At 37.1% G+C, this 20,411-nt stretch overlaps 3 protein-coding genes across 4 annotated transcripts in view; 2 read left to right on the forward strand and 1 right to left on the reverse strand.

The window, feature by feature from the left end:
- Window positions 1-2,215: 2,215 nt before the first annotated feature.
- On the forward strand, window positions 2,216-3,294 carry LOC116170648 (laminin subunit alpha-1-like; the record flags this gene model as incomplete). Its single annotated transcript, XM_031487153.1, has 3 exons — window positions 2,216-2,390; window positions 2,436-2,792; window positions 2,844-3,294. Coding segments are annotated over 3 exons (678 nt in total), but the record flags the coding sequence as incomplete, so codon positions are not given.
- A 2,764-nt stretch (window positions 3,295-6,058) lies between these two features.
- LOC116172795 (transcription initiation factor TFIID subunit 6-like) lies at window positions 6,059-10,595 on the forward strand. The gene is made up of 5 exons (XM_031490063.1): window positions 6,059-6,418; window positions 6,466-6,696; window positions 6,746-6,949; window positions 9,222-9,401; window positions 9,453-10,595. Exons 1-5 carry the CDS (start codon window positions 6,176-6,178, stop codon window positions 10,545-10,547), a joined length of 1,953 nt encoding a protein of 650 aa, XP_031345923.1. The 5' UTR covers window positions 6,059-6,175; the 3' UTR covers window positions 10,548-10,595.
- Window positions 10,596-15,152: 4,557 nt separating this feature from the next.
- LOC116172790 (multidrug resistance-associated protein 4-like) overlaps window positions 15,153-20,411 on the reverse strand; it is a 64,377-nt gene continuing 59,118 nt past the window's right edge. For both annotated transcript variants that reach the window (XM_031490057.1, XM_031490056.1), the window contains exons 14-16: window positions 15,992-16,237; window positions 15,772-15,941; window positions 15,153-15,717 (exon numbers count right to left, since the gene is read on the reverse strand). In XM_031490057.1, coding sequence (XP_031345917.1) covers window positions 15,438-15,717; window positions 15,772-15,941; window positions 15,992-16,237 — 696 coding nt within the window. In that variant the 3' untranslated portion in view covers window positions 15,153-15,437. The remainder of the gene's footprint in view (window positions 15,718-15,771; window positions 15,942-15,991; window positions 16,238-20,411) is intronic.

Raw genomic sequence — 20,411 nt, forward strand, 5'->3', positions numbered from 1 at the left:
AATGAGTAATGGGTAAATGGGTCCAAATTACAGAATATTCAAGTTCAATTTACGTTATATGATGTTGCTTACGATTTCTCTTGCGAGTTGCCATGTTTTCGGGTCCCATCATACTTATTCGTAATTGTTGGTAGCAAATCGTATAACGTAAACAGAAAACCACCAAAACAAACCCTAACGAATGAATAATCGTACGGAAAATCATACGGGAAACCGTAAGCAAAATCACATAATGTAAACTGCACTTTATAGTGGCTCGTTACGATTAAGAAACTAGTTCATCAATCAAGTTCGTGCACCTAAGTTGTTTATAGGAAGTGCGAACAACATTATGAACACTATGGCTACCTACCGGTAAAAAGGTTAAAGACAATTAATTCAAGCTTTTGTTTGCTGTTAAATCAATTGTTACAAAGGTACATTTTTAACATTTATTACATACTGCAGAACATGAGTAATTTATTACCTACCGTGAATAACTCAAGGTTCAACTAATCAAAGGAAGCCTGGAAGCACAGTTCCTGAATCAAGTTGCGTCAATCATTTTTCGAAATTAATTTTCAACAAGTAACTCAACTCACCTGGTAATACAAGAGGTCTAATTGTATTACCCAAGGCGTTCCATTGTCAATTTTCTGATTTGCGGTGTCATTTCACAACAAGAAATCCAACTGACACTGACACCACATAAGGAATAAACAACACTCCGATTAACTCTTTCGTATACCTCCCCTTTCTTTAATCCAACATGAACATTCACTTTTATCAAAACGACTTTTAACACTCTTTAACTTTCCTCCACAAAACTTTACAATTAAACAAGACTGACTGTCTTTTCAAAAAGCTTCAATACCGGAAAAAGTGACAAATATACACAAGACAATAAGCCGCTACGTTTCAACATCCACCAAGAAAAAAACAAGTTAAAAAGTCATTATGCAAACATAAATGACGAGAGCATATATTCGTAGTGTTTACATATAAAGTTTCATTTAAATATATTCATAAATAAAAATGTTAAAATTGCACATGCGTTAAACCAAATTTTTGACACTGCGCATGCGCAAAACCAAAAAATATCGGTATGCACAGAATCCTTTTAACAAGTCCTTTCAAATCAGCCCCATATGGCTCAAATCGGTTCAGTCGTGTAGAAGGTGTACGAACAGACGGACGGACGACAATGTGCAGCCAATAGCGGTTTTTGACTTTGAGGAAACAACGATTCATTTCCACAGTCAAAAAAGCATCCTTGGTGTTGTGTCGGCGGAACAAGCGTACGGCCTTACTCCTGGTCAAGGTCGGCGGTAGCAGCGTTTGGCTTTTCGGTCTAGAAAGCCTCGAGGGGAGTAAACAGCAGCTCCTGGACTTCTAAAGGGCAAGTGTGGGTCGGCTACGGGTGAATGCTAAAACAAAATAAAAGCGCATAGGAACAGTCAATAATCGGATTCAATAGCGGTATCTACGGGAAAGCAAATGCATGAAAGCGAGGTAGTACCCCCCCTCCCTTCTTCCTTCCATATAATTAGTGAAACGGAAAGTAACAAAACGCTTACCTTGCAATTAAATGGAGCGGTAGAAATTAATGTGCAAGAAGAAGCAAAAGCTATAGCTTTAATTAATTGTGCTGCCTGCTGACGTCCTAAAAATCTGCAATTGGTCCCAAAACTCGAATCTATTAAGAGCGCTTCTTTTGATACTCGATATGACTTTTACTGCAACACTACTGTCAATTTCACTTACTTAATTGGCCGAATGGAAATTTCTAAATTTACCATAACGTAGCTGAAATTCTAAAATATTAATTTGCCCTCTACTAAATGACTAGAGCTTTCGGACGCAACAAAAACAATTGAAATATCTTGACGGAAACGGTTGCAAACTGCGAAATAATTATTGCAGCGTTATTTACGATATCGGTATCCCTAGAAATACTTCCGCTACGACACTTCGTAACGAAGCGCCCAATTTAAAACGCTTCTAGATACTAGGTGTTCAGCATAGCTGGTCGACCCCACAAATGTACGGTGTGGTCATAACTTCGGGTATGAAACTTCAACGGAAAATAGGTGCTTCATTACAACCAGTTTCTTAAGCTTCTGCACTAAATGTGTCACCTCACTAGAAGCTTAAGGGTGCTACATTTATACTATTTTTTTAAAGTAATTGGTTCGAGGATGCCTCGAAAACGCACATGAAGCATGAATGAATCTTTATTTTACAGAAATCGAACTATCACCCATTCCGAGGATGTATAAGAGGCCTTACGATAAACAAAATTCCTCACGGTTTAATCAAAGACAAAAGCACCGTCCATCACAACATAGGTCAATGTTTTCCCAACATAGAGCAAGGCTCTTACTTCGGCGGGGACGCCTTTGCGATATACAGTAAGTGTCTACCTATTCCATAGGATTTCTCACTTTCTCTTCCAGACAAATACTTCCACATCAATGCGGTTTTGGAACTCAGTTTAGAGTTCCGGACGGCCGAACAAAACGGAATTATCATAAGCGTGTCGAATCCGCGCAACAGTCCGGCGCTCTCGATCGAGTTACAGAGCGGGGCAATTGTAATGACGACGGACAATGGTTACGGCACCATCACGAACGTGACAAATAACCTGTCCGATTTCGCACTGTGCAATAATCAATGGCATAATATCACCGCCGTCTACACGAGTTCGGAGATAACTATCAACGTTGACGGAATACGAAAGAGTTGGGTGCAACCCGATGATGAAACGCTGATGGACGAACTGGAAGCGCCACTTTACATAGGTGGAATACCTGGTAAAATTCCAGAGGTACATTTATTTTCAATTACCTGTTAACAACTTACAGATTACGCACCTGTTGGAACGCTAAAGATGAAGGAGAACTTCAAGGGTTGCATACGAAACATGAAGATAGGAAAGAAAACAGTCGACTGGTTAAACATGGAACAAGTTACAAACGTTTTGCTAGACTCTTGTCCGATGACCTCATAAACTTAAAAAAGTATTATGAACAGCACTGCCATTTTTTTTTGTACATAGAAATGTAAATAATTACATAATCACAATTGCCATATTAATTTATAATACAATAGCCATAAAATGACTGATTAATTTACGTTAAAATTATATTTTTGCTACATTCCAAGCAATCGCGGATGTGGGATTTTGTCACCGAAATAGTAATTTGTAAAATTATTCCAAAGTCAAGTTTCTGCCATAAAGTCTTCTAAGTTTAAGTAATTTATTATAATTAATGAATGTACAACATTGTAAATAAAATAAAATAGTGCACATTTTCCTGATTGGCACAGTGTCCAAAGCGAGATGCTCAATTGTTAATGATAAAATTGAATTGTTTTCCATTTAAAGAAATATGATTAATAGGAGGATTAATTTTTTTAATTCTAGGATTCAATTATTACACCTTGCAGCTGTCAACTTTTGCTTGGGATTGATTGTTGTCGGTGACCGGAATTAAGGTGGTTTCTGATCTTCAGCTTTCACATTTTCAGTGATGACCTGATTGTGTTGCATATACTATTAATTGGTGCTGCGTGCAAAATCTCTTTCATTCCTTTCACCAAATCCAAAAGGCCCAACCACAATGCCCTTTCTCTTCTCCCACTACCGCATTCCGAGTCTCCTATTATAATTAAATTGTCTTCTCATCCAAATTGGAGTTTCAGATGTGGAGAAGCTAGAGCCACAGATAACTACAATTGTGTTAGCGCTGAAAGCCACGATGAATTAGCTTTGGGTTGGGTGTAGGCTAGTAGCCTCTCCTTAGTAAGAGAATCTGGAATGTTTTCCAAGAAGATTTTTTGGGTGAAAACTTGTAATAGAGAACTCCAGATTGATTGTACTCCACGTCTATCAGTTGGGAGTGGGTGACGAACAGTACCCTCACTAGATGTTCAATTCATATCCATTAATTCCTGACGGCCGGTACCCTATGATAGCGCGGTGAAGGAAAAAGATCTCAGAATTTCCAACACCTTCGACAATACGGGGAGTATGTTGATGGGGCTCAAGTCATTTATATTTTGAGGGTTGTTATTTTTTGGAATAGGAACCACATTAGCCACTTTCCAAATATCAGGTACCGTGTTAGATCTAAGACATACGTTAATGATGTACGTGATGTAAGTAATGATAAGCGGACAACATAACAGTAGCATATCAAGACTTATGCCATCTTCGCCAACGGCTTTTGACTTAATATTATAAAGTATATTCATGACGTCAATGTTTGAAACTTGTTAAAATTGTAACGTGTCACGAAACTCACACATAACGTTATTTGTGTAAAAGTGTACTAAGTCATTGTTTATAGAATAATTATGCTTGTAAATAAACGCTTCATTTAAATTATTCGCTTATGGTTCAGATGAAAAGGAATTTCTACATTGCGCGATTTTGAGTATATATCCAACCGTTTATAAGTTCCTTCCATAGATTAGACAATTTACTAGTCCTGATGTGGTAAGCTAAATAGGCTTTTTCTTATAACATTCCTTTTTTCCAAAAATCGACTGCACCAAAATTTCTCGGGAAAACACTTTTTCTTATTAATTTTGGTGCGTAGAATCCAAAACAATTCGTACTTTTTCGATCAGACTCCTCAATCAAAAGTTATAGACTAGAAACCAATTTCGAAAGAAAATTCAAAGGGCTGTAACTTTTGAACTAGTAGCCTAATCTTGGAACTGTTTGAAATTATGGATTCTACAGGCCACGTTCTATAAGAAAAATTTTTTTCCGGGCCGATCTGAGACAATGTTTTTTTCGGGGCAGAAAAGGCAGTGTATAACCTTCCTTTTTTCCAAAAATCGACTGCACAAAAATTTCTCGGGAAAACACTTTTTCTTATTAATTTTGGTGCGTAGAATCCAAAACAATTCGTACTTTTTCGATCAGACTTCTCAATCAAAAGTTATAGACTAAACCAATTTCGAAAGAAAATTCAAAGGGCTGTAACTTTTGAACTAGTAGCCCAATCTTGGAATGGAACATTTTAATTTAGAGAAGTTATATAGGTTTCGTAACTTCTTGTATTAAAGCTCTTACAGAAAATATGTTGGTATTAAATATCATATACCTAACATATCATATAAAAAATCATGTGAGATATATTATAGTGTAAAGGTACCTTAAAAGAGGTTGGTCACAAGTGCAACAAAATATTTCCTCTCCCACCATAGAAAGCGCAAGAAAAATGTGGGGTAAGAAAAGCTTCTTGTAAAAAGTTAACAACAAAAATGGATATGTATCTAATAATATGTAAAACATTGTGGAGTAAATTTTTGTTGGGCAAGTAAAAGCATTGTATATTTATTAGGTAACAGTTGATGAAAGTATTTTCGTACTTCCGAGACTAAAGTGACAACTTCACTCCATTATGACAAGGACTGAAGTGTCACTTTTTGTCCCGCCGGGATTAAATTTGGACGAAAATCCCGGAAGGATGAAATTACTAACAAGGCAATTTCAGTAGGTTGTTCCACTTTTTGTATGCGGCACTACTTCTTAAACGCATCGTACTGCTGTTCATATAGTTTTTGGATTTCGGTGGTATCAATTCTTTACCTACTTTGGTTGCTTTTTATCAATATCAAATACACCACCAAAATTATGACACTAGCAATGACAGTTCCTATGGTAACTTGTTGGGCAGCGATTTTTTGAAAGAACGCGTTCTCTAACTCCATACATATTAAGTGTTTCAGTTTCGGAAGTACGAAAAATATCGTATGTACCTTGCGACTGAAGTAGTGGTCTTAATCCCTCAGGTAAATTTTTACCTTCGGGATTAAAAGTACTACTTCAGTCCCGCGGTATATAATATACTATTATTATAAATTCATAAAATGGTTTCACAATTTTAGCTTGAAGAATGAATGTGTATTAAACAAAAAATATATTCATCATCTCCAAACGCGCCGAATTTTTAAAATTTAAATTTTAGTGACAATGAACCGTAGGTAGTTCAAATGTATTATGTCACGTAGTTCAAATGTATTATGTCACCAAATTAGAAATTGGTACTCCTGAAAATGTCAATACATGGAAAATGACAACAAAACAATAATAATATAATTTTAAATAATCACATAATTACACTTGCTACTAATAGATATATAAGTACATAGTTTCAGTATTTCTTAGGGCTGGTATACAATGGCAAAAGCTTCCGAGAACGACCTTTATGGCACTTCATTTTCCATCGAATCTATGAAAGTGATTGCCGAGAGTATAGGCATAGCAAATCTGCCCGACGATGCCGCAAAGGAGCTGGCGGATGATATCTCGTTTCGTTTGAAGCATTTCATTCAGGACTCCGCCAAGTTTATGCACCACGCTCGTCGAAATAAGCTAATGTATCACGACATTGACGCCACACTTCGTTCGAGAAACATTGAGGTAAAAGACCTACTTTGAGCTTGTGGTTCCTAACATTGCATTTGTAGCCTCAATATGGGTTCCACTCTGTCGACTCGTTACCGTTCAGGTTTGCGTCGGGCGGCGGTCGCGAGTTACACTTCATCGAGGAGAAGGAGGTCGACTTGCACGATTTCGTCACAAACACAAACGTCAAAGCGCCGCTCGACATCACGCTGAGATCGCACTGGCTGTGCATCGACGGTATACAGCCGGCGATTCCCGAGAATCCCCCTCCTCAGGATAAGGAAATTCAAAAGGTTTCCGTGCAATATACCGAAACGTGTCATTATCGTAACGTTTTTACAGCTCGAGTCCGTCGATCCCGTCAACAAAATGAATAAACCCAACAAGGAGTCGTCGGGCAAGCCTAGCACCGGCAAGCAGAAGTTGCGCAACGTCGAAACGGTGCAGATAAAGCAGTTGGCCACGCACGAGTTGTCTGTCGAGCAGCAGCTTTATTATAAGGAAATTACGGAGGCGTGTGTCGGGTCGGATGAAACGCGCCGAATTGTAAGTGTCTGGTGGTGGTGACTGGGTTGTTGAAATATGTACAGGGTGGACCAAAGTAAAACGCTTCTGCATTCAAATTTTGCTGACATAAATAGAGAAGCTGTGTGACCCCTAGGGGGCGTTTCTCAGATTAGTCACTTTGTGATTCAGGGCAGCTAAGGTATTTTGAAGGGTTTTTTTGTTAATAATAATAATTTAATTGTTCGATCGTCATCACAATCATCGATACGTCGTAAGTGTTGCATTTGATTCCCCATGTGTCGGGAACATTTTGAGAAATTCAAGATGGCGGCTTCGTTCGCGATTCAGATGAACAGTAGTGACCTCTGGTGGCAGCACATTGCAATTAATACAGTTGTATTGTAGTTTTTAGGGCTGTAAAAGAAAATGCACTTGCAAAATTGAATGTAATTACACTGTAAAGAGGCAAGGATAGTTTAAAAAGTCACAGTACTGTCAAAAATTTTAAATGTGACCAGTGTAATTATGCAACCAACTAATTTAACAAATCGTCCAATGCATAACATTTCCCGAGACATTTCCAAAGTCTTTAATTGTGAACACTGCAATTACACAACAACAAATAGGAGATATATACGTCATTCCTTGACACACTCCACTTTGAATAACATCAGCTGCTATCAGTGTAATTACGCTACAACTTAATAGTTTGATTCGTGATCAGTGTAATATGCCACATTATGATCTTTATTCAAAATTAGATCATTTAAGTTAATTACATGTTCAAGCTACTTCAAGACAGCCTCAAGTTCCTAAGAAAAAGACCTTTTAAGATAGGATTAGGGAGTTATATTTTCAAGTCTCAAAAACGGCATGGTAAGTTTAATTCACGTTCAAATTTAAATTAGTACAACCATATGCTTACAAACCACTCCCACCTATAACTCGCCATTTGGAAATTACACCAGCGCCTCTAGTGTTATTGTAGGTATAGGATTCGATAACATTTAAAAAAGAAGAAAGATTTAACTATTTTTTCTGTCCCACTCTATTCTTTTATCTCTACCAAAGTAAAATTTTACATCTCCACAATTCACTTCCTCTTGTCCAGCTTAAATACAATTTAAACATTTTGCAGTATTAAACAAATTTTACATCAAAGACTGCTTTGAGAGACAATCCCATAAACAAAAAATTCCATAATTTTAAAGTCACTAAATATAGAAAGTACCGCAATCCATTGGACTCGTGTGTTAGAGAGAGAACGCATGATTTTTGCCCAAAAATGGCGGATGTTACCAGATTCTAGTAACTTTAATGTTAGGGATTGTTCCACCTGTTTGGAGATATCTGTATATATTTTTATAAAACATGACAGTACTATGTTATACTTAGTTAGGTTATAAAAAATTACAGCTATTCAGATTTTATTTGTCAATTTTTTTAAGTTGGCAGCAAATTTGCCCAAAAATGGCGGATGATTGCGGTACTTTCTATATCTAGTGACTTTACATAATGTAAAGTCACTATAAAGAAAGTACCGCAATCCATGGGCTCGTGTGTTAGAGAGAGAACGCATGATTTTTGCCCAAAAATGGCGGATGTTACCAGATTCTAGTAACTTTAATGTTAGGGATTGTTCCACCTGTTTGGAGATATCTGTACATATTTTTATAAAACATGACAGTACTATGAAGTTAGGTAATAAAAAATTACAGCTATTCAGATTTTATTTTTTAATTTTTTTAAGTTGGCAGCAAATTTGCCCAAAAATGGTGGATGATTGCGGTACTTTCTATATCTAGTGACTTTAACATAATGTTTTTTGGATACGCCCTCTGGCGGTCACACGGATTAAGATTGCGCCAGTAACTTTATCACAAAATTTGAGTCAACTCTTTGTGGTATATTGAGAATGTTTAACCATTTATGAAATTAAATGCAATGAAGTATTTAATTGACCATAGACGCTATCGATCTATATAAAAAGTTAGAGGGTGTCCCAAAAAAGTGAGATGTGGATGGTTAGTGCTCCACCAGCGTTTCTTTGGTACCTGCTTGACAGTCCGATGTGTTGATTTTTTGTTTGTTATTCACAATAGTAAATAGTTCCTGAATCTACGAAAAGCTGTGTTAAGGGTTAAATGGAAGAACAGATGGTAGAAGTTTTCAACTACCACTCTGAACTTCGCCCTTTTGAACTTAACTGTGAACATTTCTTCTGTCTTTTTTTTTACTGTACCTGCTTTTCTGTTCACTGTTTTTTTCAATAAACAGATATTATTATTATTTTTTATTTTTTTCTCGACAGGAAGCGTTACAGAGTTTAGCATTAGATCCGGGACTGTACGAAATGCTACCCAGAATGTGTACATTTATAATCGAGGGAGTACGTGTCAACGTCGTGCAGAACAATCTGGCGTTATTAATTTATCTTATGAGAATGGTTAAAGCCCTTCTGGACAATCAGTCGTTGTATTTGGAGAAATACGTATGTCGCTCGTGTCGTGTAATGGACCTTACTGACACCCTTTGATTTTAGCTTCATGAGCTGATTCCGTCCGTCATAACATGCATTGTGTCTAAGCAGCTCTGTACAAGGCCCGAATTTGACAATCACTGGGCCTTGCGCGATTTCGCCTCGCGCCTTAACGCACAAATTTGCAAAAACTTCAACACAAGTACCAACAACATCCAAACGAGAGTGACGCGTATTTTTACAAATTCAGTGCAGCAAGGGGATAAGTTGCCGTTATCGTCGCTGTATGGCGCTTTGCACGGGCTGTCCGAGTTGGGGACCGAAGTAATTAAAACGTTCATTCTACCGCACATTAAGACTATCGGTGCGCGAATCGAAGTACACCTCGAAGGATCGCTCATGTCGAATCTGGACAAGGTCGCTTCCGGGCACATTAAAGCGCTTTTGGTGAAGGTGCTTGCCCCGATTATCAAAAATTTGCGCGCCCCACCCGACTACTTCGAGGAGTACAAGGCGGACTACGGCTACCTGGGGCCCACCCTCCAATCGGCGGTAATGAAGGCGAGAACGCAGCCACCCCAACCGGTCACGCCCACAAACACCTCAATAGCGCCAGTAAGCGCCACCATCTCGCGAAACATAACCGCCCCGATGGGAATCGTGCAGAACACCGTAACTCCCGGTCGCACGATCGTAATGAACCAACCGAACCGCGGCACGCCGACCACCGGCAACCAGAAGTTTGTGTTCGTAACGCAACGCTCGCAAGGAGCGGCGCAGCCGACCGCGCAACCGCAGCAAAACACCGTCGTGAAAATCATGAACTCGCCGAATCCCCAGCCGAAGGTGGTCGGCGCGCCTCAGAAACTGGTGGTGGTGTGCATGCCGAACTCGGGGTCGACCAATTCCACCGTTATAAGTCAAAATACGCAAGTGTCGAGTAGCTTGCAGGGGGGGCAAATTGTAAGTCCCGGGATCAGTCCGATGCAAAGCCAGCCGCAGTTCGCCGTGGTTCCCAAACCGAATTTTATACAGCAGAATCAAAAAGTCAAGCAAGAGGTCTCAATGGATGAGCTCTCTCTTTTAACAAACTTTGTACCGCAGAGTCAAAAGATCAAGCAAGAAGTGGCTATAGATGACCTCTCCCATTTAGCTTAAGAGTGTTTTGTGCATTTACTTAAAATAAATTTTTTATTTTTGAATTGTGCAGCTATATCAATGGTTATTTTTGGTCTTTATTTTTAAGTGGGCGGGGCTTCAGCCAAGACTACTCTACCAAAGCAACCCACTGTACATTTACAAATATCCGTGCTCGAACCAGGGACCCTTCGTACCACAGTTGGGTCATGTATATGTTCATTCTCTATTCCAATTAATCACTTGTTTTATTTTTGAGTGGGCAGGGTTTCAGCTAAGGACTCTCTACTAACCCAACCTACTATACATTTGTAAATATCCACGCTAGGACCTGCGAACAAAGCTTTGAACATAATACATGGGTACTTCTGATGGATCATTTAGAGTCAATTCACTTCTGTGTGATCCCCATGGAACTGAATACGGGGGTACGTCAAAGACTTCTACCTTTGTTGCTCCTGATGAATTTTTTTTTAGGTAATTCACTTCCTGTCAACGATTTTCTGGAGATAGAGGAGTTTGGCCGTTGATTGATCACCACACCTGCCACCTTCCAGTTGTTAAAAAAGGTTATCAGATTTTCATGTGTGATCCCCCCCCCCCTATTGAAAATGGAGCTAGCCTATACCACTCTGGAACGAAATGCAGGAGTACGTCAAATACTTCCATCTCTATTGTGTCTCATGAATTTTTTTAGATACCTAAGTCACTGTGATTGTCAACGATTTTCTGGAGATGGAGGCTTGCCACCCCCACATTGGAAATTCTGTTATGGTCCTGTGTTACGCCGAAATAAATACAGCTCTGACAGTGAGTTAATTTATTAACAAAGATCTTAAATCACAATTTATAAAGTGGCATATTACAATAAATTTTTCTTGTTCTAGGGCCTCTTCTCTATCGAAGACAGGTGCAGTACAGAAACCATGGCCATAAAATCTGGAAACCATACAACAGTTAGTTTCAAGTTCAATCAGTTAATTCGCACGCGTACAAGAATTAAAAAGATTCAAAATTTCAAAAAAAATGTTTTTAATCTTTTTTTATTTTTCAAACATTTTAAAAAAATTTAAGAAAGGTATTTTGAATTTTTTGAATATTTTTCACGCTGACTTTCAGACGGATTTTCTCTAGTTTTGTTATGGATTTTGTTTCACAATTAGTTCTTAGACAGAGGCTGTGTAGCGTAATCATCAAAGTGCACACGCGAAATTGTTTATTGTACTTATTCTAAAGAAAAATTATATATTACCTACTTACTGTTATTATTATATATATTGTTAAGTTGTCCTATAGGCTTTTGCTATTAGGCAATAAATTTATTATTTATTTATTATTAATTTATAAAGAAGTTCTTATTGTAACCATGATGCGTTGACAAAATAAATACCTTGATCTTTTGTCACCAATTTTGTTTTGTTTCCTATGACCCCCAAACAGCTGCACAAATAAAAATTGCAAGCGAATGAACTTATCAGAGGTTACTATAGTGAAGCGCATCAAGACATCTAGTTAGATTGACTACTAAATTGCAACTATAAGATAATGTGTTCCTCGTTGATGGCTGGATCGTAGGTAATCGAATTCGATGTGGTGAAACGGTGCTCATATCTGCAACAATAAGATTATTCAATAAACGTGTACGCAATGTTTCATTATCCTACCTAAATGGTTTTGGTACTTTCCCGACAGTGTTCGGGTTGATCAGCAAACGAATAGAAGCTTTCTCCAAACACGTTGCTCTGTATGAATTCTTCACATCGGTTTGGATTCCATAAGATTAGGTAGCTACTGCCCGAGACCTTCTGCAATTTAAAATTGAGCAATATCATAGGTAAGTAGGTATATTTTTAATAGGTAAGTATGTATCCTAGAATAGGGGACGAACAGTTTGTATAATGGATCTTGCCTATCAATTAGGTTGACTGGGAAAAGACTTATTCTTATAAACATTATCCCGTACAATCCAAAACTGCTTATAGTATGATGATTATTAGGACATAAGATCAAAAGTTACAGTTGAATTTTCTATCGAAATTGGTTTCTAGTCCTTAACTTTTTTTTGGGAAGTCTGATCGAAAAAGTACGAATCGTTTTGGATTCTACGCACCAAAATTAATTGGAAAAAGTTTTTTCCCGAGAAATTTTGGTGCAGTCGATTTTTGGTAAAAAAGGAAGTGTATATACACTGTCTTTTTTTGAGGCCCGAAAAAAAAATTGTCCCAGATCGACCCGGAAAAAAATATTTTCTTATAGAATGTGGCCTGTAGAATCCATAATTTCAAACAGTTCCAAGATCGGGCTACTAGATCAAAAGTTACAGCCCTTTGAATAATTTTTTGTCGAAATTCGTTTTTTGCCCATTACTTTTGATTGAGACGTCTAATCGAAAAAGTACGAATCGTTTTGGATTCTACGCACCAAAATTAATAGGAAAAAGTTTTTCCCGAGAAATTTTGGTGCAGTCGATTTTTGGTAAAAAAGGAAGGTTATACACTGCCTTTTTTTTGGCTCGAAGAAAAAAATTGTCTCAGATCGACCGGAAAAAAATATTTTCTTATAGAATGTGGCCTGTAGAATCCATAATTTCAAACAGTTCCAAGATCGGGCTACTAGATCAAAAGTTACAGCCCTTTGAATTTTTTGTCGAAATTGGTTTTTTGCCCATAACTTTTTCTTGAGACGTCTAATCGAAAAAGTACGAATCGTTTTGGATTCTACGCACCAAAATTAATTGGAAAAAGTTTTTTCCCGAGAAATTTTGGTGCAGTCGATTTTTGGTAAAAAAGGAAGGTTGTACACTGCCTTTTTTTTTGGGTCGAAAAAAAATTGTCTCAGATCGAACGGAAAAAAATATTTTCTTATAGAATGTGGCCTGTAGAATCCATAATTTCAAACAGTTCCAAGATCGGGCTACTAGATCAAAAGTTACAGCCCTTTGAATTTTTTTGTCGAAATTGGTTTTTTGCCCATAACTTTTGATTGAGACGTCTAATCGAAAAAGTACGAATCGTTTTGGATTCTACGCACCAAAATTAATTGGAAAAAGTTTTTTCCCGAGAAATTTTGGTGCAGTCGATTTTTGGTAAAAAAGGAAGGTTGTACACTGCCTTTTTTTTGGCTCGAAGAAAAAAATTGTCTCAGATCGACCGGAAAAAAATATTTTCTTATAGAATGTGGCCTGTAGAATCCATAATTTCAAACAGTTCCAAGATCAGGCTACTACACCTTTTCCACTTTTATTCGAGAAGTTGTAAATTGTATTTGAGAATTGTTACTTGTATTTGAGAAAACATCAAAGTAGATGAGAATAGTCAGTTGGATTTGAGAAAACAACAAATGTAGTTGAGAATAGTCAATTGTATTTGAGAAAGTATCATTTAATTTTAAAAAGTCGTTAATTGTATTTCAGAATGTAATATTAAGAATCAAGCATCAGGCTATGTTATACATGTGATTTTGTTTTTCTCATTTTCAATTGATATCTTCTCAAATACATTTTACCATTTCTTGAATACAATTTAGTACTCTCAAAGTCATTTGATGCCTTCTCAAATACAAATCACTATTCTGAACTACATTTGTTGTTTTCTCAAATACATTTTACTATTCTCAAATACAATTGACACTTTCTCAAATTAACTTTATAGTTTCTCGAATAAAAGTGGAAAAGGTGTAGATCAAAAGTTATAGCCCTTTGAATAATTTTTTGTCGAAATTCGTTTTTTGCCCATAACTTTTGATTAAGACGTCTAATCGAAAAAGTACGAATCGTTTTGGATTCTACGCACCAAAATTAATTAGAAAAGGTTTTCTCCCGAGAAATTTTGGTGCAGTCGATTTTTGGTAAAAATCAAAATAACATACAAGGTGCAGGGTACAGGGTATAAAAGCAGCCTGTGTGAAAGTTTTGCATTATTTATAGGATGCATCCACCGTTTGCGTTTTTTAAAATTAATTTCAAAGACAAATACAAAAATATGGCAACATCTAACTCGTCAACTGAACGCTGGTGTGTGACTATGACAAAAACAACCTGTTCAAAATAACGCACGTCGTGACGTCCGTTTAAAATTCGCTCGTCTGCCACTGGCCTTAGTTTCAATAAAATACGTACAAGTGCACCATCTCCTTGTTAATCGATACACTTTCTTCATTTTATAGTTTTACAAGTTTAGTTGAGATGTCGCCACTTACGTAACTTTTTTCGAAATTATATTTGAATTTATGCCATTAATAGCCACGTCGCACTTAATTTTCCTTGAATGGCAGTTCAGAACGTACGGAGTCTTACAAGATCTGTAGAGCAATTGTAGTTTAATGGCCCGGTTTTTGAATAGTTAGTTTAAATACAATAAGTACAAGTGCGCCATCTCCCTGTTAATCGATACACTTTCTTACATTTCATAGTGTCACAAGTTTAGTTGAGATGTCGCCACTTACATAACTTCTTTCGAAATTATATTTGAATTTATGCTATTAATATCCTCGTTGCACTTAATTTTCCTTAAATGGCAGTACAAAATGTACGCAATCTTGCAAGATCTGTAAAGCAGTTGTAGTATAATGTCTCGACTTGTCCGCCGGAATCTGACAGTGTAAAAGAGTCCTATTCACAATACAATGTCCATTCAAATCGTATTTATTTAAAAATAGAGCACTTTTCGAGATACAAATTTGTAAATTAGAAATCCTAACATAGAGATTATTAATTTTTACACAAATCAGAACTTTGGCTATGTTTGCAATGGGTTATTAGTAACAGTCAATTAGTACACCTATCTACTATATAAAATTCATTATTTACTTACTAATATTATCTAATTAAGTAGTCTTTAATTATACTATTAGCACAAGTCTTTTTTGAGCATAATCACAATTTTTTCATGTCGACACGTTTAGTGCCTACACTTAATCGCCTTCTGGAAGCACTAGTTGCTGTTCATAATTTTGTCTCGCAATTTTCTTCAATTGTTCTGCAGTTCCCTTACCGGTTTCGAAAACCATCTTGTAAAAAGCGCCCTTGTGGTTTTGTAGCAGTAAGTGCGGATGATTAAACTCCACCATTCTGCCCGAATCCATCACTAATACTTTACTGGAATCCATAATTGTGTTAAGTCGGTGTGCAATTGTTAGCACGGTGCATTCGGAAAACTTCTCCCTTATTGTTTTTTGAATGATCGCATCAGTTCTGTAAGGGTAAGCGTTAAATTGTTGATTAATTTACAATGGGTGGACCACTTACTGTGGATCAACGTTTGCAGTGGCCTCATCCAGCATTAAAATTTTGTTATTTCTCACGAGCGCGCGTGCCAAACAGATTAACTGCCGCTGCCCGACGCTATAATTCGAACCTCCGTCCATCACTGCGTATTCCAATCTGTTGATGGTATTTGTCGGATCCTTTAACTCGACCTAAGATACTTGTTAACGTGCCTCCTCGCGCATTTAAGTCGCTTACTTACCTCGTGTATGGCTTTATACAGAACCTCGTCTGGATATTCCGAAAACGGGTCCAAATTGTATCTCAGGCTGCCCGAAAATAAGATCGGATCTTGGGGAATGATTGATATTTTCGATCTCATCTCTTGCAGTACTAAATCTTTCGTGTCGATGCCGTCGATTTCGATTGTTCCTTCGACTATCGCTAGACGGAACAGCGCGGAAATTATAGATGATTTGCCGGCACCTGTGCGCCCAACTATTCCAATCTGTAAGAAGTGACTAGTTATAATGTTCTTTTTGTGTGATGCAACCAAAACGGCGCGTGAAACAGCACACAAAATGTTTGGGAGAATTTTCCGCATGAATCAAGATGCGTGGGTCTTTGACGTTACTAATTAAATACTGACTCAGCAAGATTTTGATGGTTAATTAGCATCGTTATTCGCATTAATTGGTTTCTACGCCCTCTCATTAACATAGAAGTATTTGCATATGGGATTTTAATACGACGGTTTTATGGCCATATGGAAGAACAGTGCGATGAATATGGTCTATTTTACACCTGTTATTTTTCTATTACAATACTATTTTCTGTTTTTTTTTGGTTTTTGGTATGTGTTTGGTTATGTGATTTAACTTAATTTTTGTAATTCTTCTCATTGTTATCTTGTTTTCTTCTCCTGATGAGTGCAGAAGATTATACAACAGCTGTCGTTGGAGATAGTCGAAGTTTACTATAGTTTTCTGGGAATAAATATACCCACGCACTCCTTTTTCAAGGCTTGTGAAATAAGTAATACTACACTAAAATAATGAAAGCACATTTTTTGTGTCTGCCCTCTTGCAAGGATTAGTTGGAAACTTTTTATTGCACATGAGTGTATATAAATTTTACACTAAATCTCGGGCGATTGGATTCATTAAATTGGGGATTATCTAGGACGGATTCCCCTACAACTCCTATAGTGAGGATTTTAATTGCGGTTTTTCTTTCTTATCGTAAGTACCGCCATTTGGATTTCGTGTATTTGAAGGAAGTGTACCTTTCTTTAGATTCGGCTGTAATTTGTGTAATACAATTTATTGCTCTTCCTCTATGATTAACCTTCTTATTTAAGAACTATGTAAATTTTAGGTTATCAAGGAAGTTGGTTACCTTTGATTTCTTTTAGGGTTCAAGTTTTAGTTCGAGATTTTAGCTCCGATCTAATTTTTAAAGTGCCAGTGCCAGTGTAAATTACGTTACATTACATATGTACAAGTTTGTAACCTTGGATTAATTCACAGATACCTGTGAGTGCTGACCTTTGACATATCTCTCCACCTGCTGATAATGAGCGGCCATTTTGCTGTGAAATGGGTCAACGAGTCATGAAGGAGATTTAATATACAGATTCAATTAATTTGTGAACTTCAGTAGCTACCTATTTTGTTTGTAATCGTTTACGTTTTTGGTGTAATGTTTGCTTAATTTATGTTTATGTGTTGATTACTTGGTCTTGTCCGAGAAGTTACATTACATTCATACATAAGTTTTGATCATTTTATTTTAATATGTGAAATTACCGATTCGTTTGATGTATGTACTGCCTTGTTGTTTGTAACTAAGAATTTTCTCCGTGAATGAAGCAGTCACGGGGGCGGTAAAAACTGTAGTCAAAATTGAGTTACCTAATTCCGTGATTGTCTTCGACATTCAACTGTAGACTCGAAACCCCGAAACCAGGGGCGGGTTACCTATCTTGCAGGAGCGGAATTACGCTAATCAAAGCTCTTCAATTTATGTGCGATAAATGGGTTAAATTTGCGTACAAAGCCATTAATTTTCCATCTTGATTTAACAAAAGGACTTTATTGCACCAAAGATGACTCACATCCTGTGTATTTCACCCTTTCTTAGAATCTGGGTACCTGCTTACTTGACCCATAATTCCCAACACTTGTTTTTAACCTGCATATGTTACCTCTTGAAGTCTGCATGCTACTTTTTGTGATGCTATAATTTTATGTTACGCATTCACATCATTACAAACAATTAATTTTACAACACAATTTGATATTAATTTGACGGCTGGTTTTTTTATTGGTAAGTTCTTTTTTTCCCAGCCTATTTCAATTTTGATTCGGTGAACTACCATTTTTGCAATGTAATTTATTTTGGACTTAAATTTCCGAGCTTTTACAATCAATAATAATTGCGATCATTATTAAACAAACTTTTCACAATTTCAGTGTTTTATTTTACGTTCCTTCCCTACTGTGCTACAGGTCAAAGTGTTGTTTACAATAACGTAAGGGGGCCCTGCCTTAGATGTTTGATCACGTGACACTTTTCAAATTTAAGCGGAACCCTGTTTAGTTTTGGAGGGTGGCCATTTTTAAACGCTACCGGGTTGATTTTATTTCCGTGTTCTTGTAGTGTGGGTAGCGTAGAACCTGGGGGTTAAGTACACTACACTACTCGTATATTCTCAATTTCATATGATGAGAGTTCAGATAGAAATTGGGTGGTGCTCAACCCCATTGGTAAGTGCAAAGAAGTTAGCCCAGAACGAACTACCGTTGTGGAAGATCTCAAGCTTTTATTTTGTGTTCCAACTCGCAGCGCCAACTCTACCAACCATTATAAAGTGTTTTTTTTTTGTGTTTTAATTAAACAGAACTTCATTTATTACTAATTACTAAGATACACATTTTAGTAAGATATCGTCGTCTACATTTTAAAATAGAATTCATAAATTAGACAGGTTCGTAAAGCTGGTGCTAGTTTTGGAATATTAATCCACAACAAATATCCGTTAGTTTTTGCTTACTTCTAGTTTTGGCAAAAATGACTGTAGTTTTTAATTGGTAGAGAAATTATTACAAGATCAAAATTACCAGTGCTTCAAATTTGTTGCTAAATTTAGAGTCTCTCTCGTAAACTCAATATTGTTTCCAACGTTTAAGGAAAATGGGGAAGTTTGCGTCTAGAGCCATTGGAAGGGTTGTCATAAAGTCACTAAATATAGAAAGTACCGCAATCCATTGGGCTCGTGTGTTAGAGAGAGAATGCATGATTTTTGCCCAAAAATGGCGGAAGTTACCAGATTCTAGTAACTTTAATGTTAGGGATTGTTACACCTGTTTGGAGATATCTTTGGGTACGTTCCACTTAACGCCCGTAACGATCACGACCGCGACCGCGGTTTGGTCGTTCCACTAGCTTATAGGCGTTGTGGGCGAAACCTTAAGTGGAACGCTTTTGAGTACGGTGTGACGTCACACGTGAGTGAACAGTTTTCCAACATGGACGCCGTTGAGGAGATCGTAATGCGTAAAGGATACAAAGTGGGGTGGATTATGAATTCAAAAGTCACATTCAGTTAGTAATATTTTTTTATTTTTCAGTACCAATTATTGGCCCATACTTCTTCGCTTTACACAAGATATTGCTTCTTGTTAATAAAATATTGAGGACGACTTTTGAATTTCTATCATAAATGCTGCGGCCATACTTAATACGATGAAAATGAACACTTCTCCCCAGAATTTCTTGTGGAAATGCTGCTTCGAAAACAATTTCTCTTCTTCATTCAAAACTAACGTGCATTCTCATTTTCATCAATCGTTGCATTACCATTATACGAGTCTCATTCGCAATCCCTGGTAAAGCACTTTGCAGCAAACTAGTCTACAATAAAGAAAATTGTGTTAAAGCAGAATTTTCCTTAACAAATAACTTTAACATTCAGGAATCAGCATATATACTTACAAGTTTGTGCATGTAGAACATCCATAGTGTAATGTCCACCACAAGGTTACGTTCTGAAACACGTAAGTATATTTTCTCCATAGCGAAAACGAAAAATTTGTAACGCATGCGTGTTCAAACAATCAGTGTCTGACAGTTAAATGTCTCTAGAAATGTCTCCTGTCAAGAATGTAAGGTTATAAAATTAGAACGCCCACGCTGACCCAGGTACGATAGGCGAGCGCCGTGGGCTCGTTGCGGTCGCTTGTAATGGCGTCATATCTGACGTCGCGATTGCGACCATAACGACTATGGTCGTTATGTGGAACGGCTGCCGGGCGTCGTGGTCGTTGCGGGCGTTAAGTGGAACGTACCCTTTATATATTTTTATAAAACATGACAGTACTATGAAGTTAGGTTATAAAAAATTACAGCTATTCAGATTTTCTTTGTCAAGCAAATTTGCCCAAAAATGGCGGATGATTGCGGTACTTTCTATATCTAGTGACTTTAGGTTGTCAAACCGGTGACAATCAAAATAGAACTTAAAACCCCAAAATTGAAGCCCTAGAGAAAAGAGAATCCCTCTTGTTTGATAAACTGAGATGCAATTAAATAAATGATCATCAGTTAGTACCAACTTCATAATTTTTTTGATTTGCGGGAAATTCAAATTGTACACACTTCTAATGAATCACCCGGTATGA

The sequence above is a fragment of the Photinus pyralis genome, unplaced genomic scaffold, assembly GCF_008802855.1.
Source record: "Photinus pyralis isolate 1611_PpyrPB1 unplaced genomic scaffold, Ppyr1.3 Ppyr1.4_LG5, whole genome shotgun sequence".
In the NCBI taxonomy this organism is placed as follows: domain Eukaryota; kingdom Metazoa; phylum Arthropoda; class Insecta; order Coleoptera; family Lampyridae; genus Photinus; species Photinus pyralis.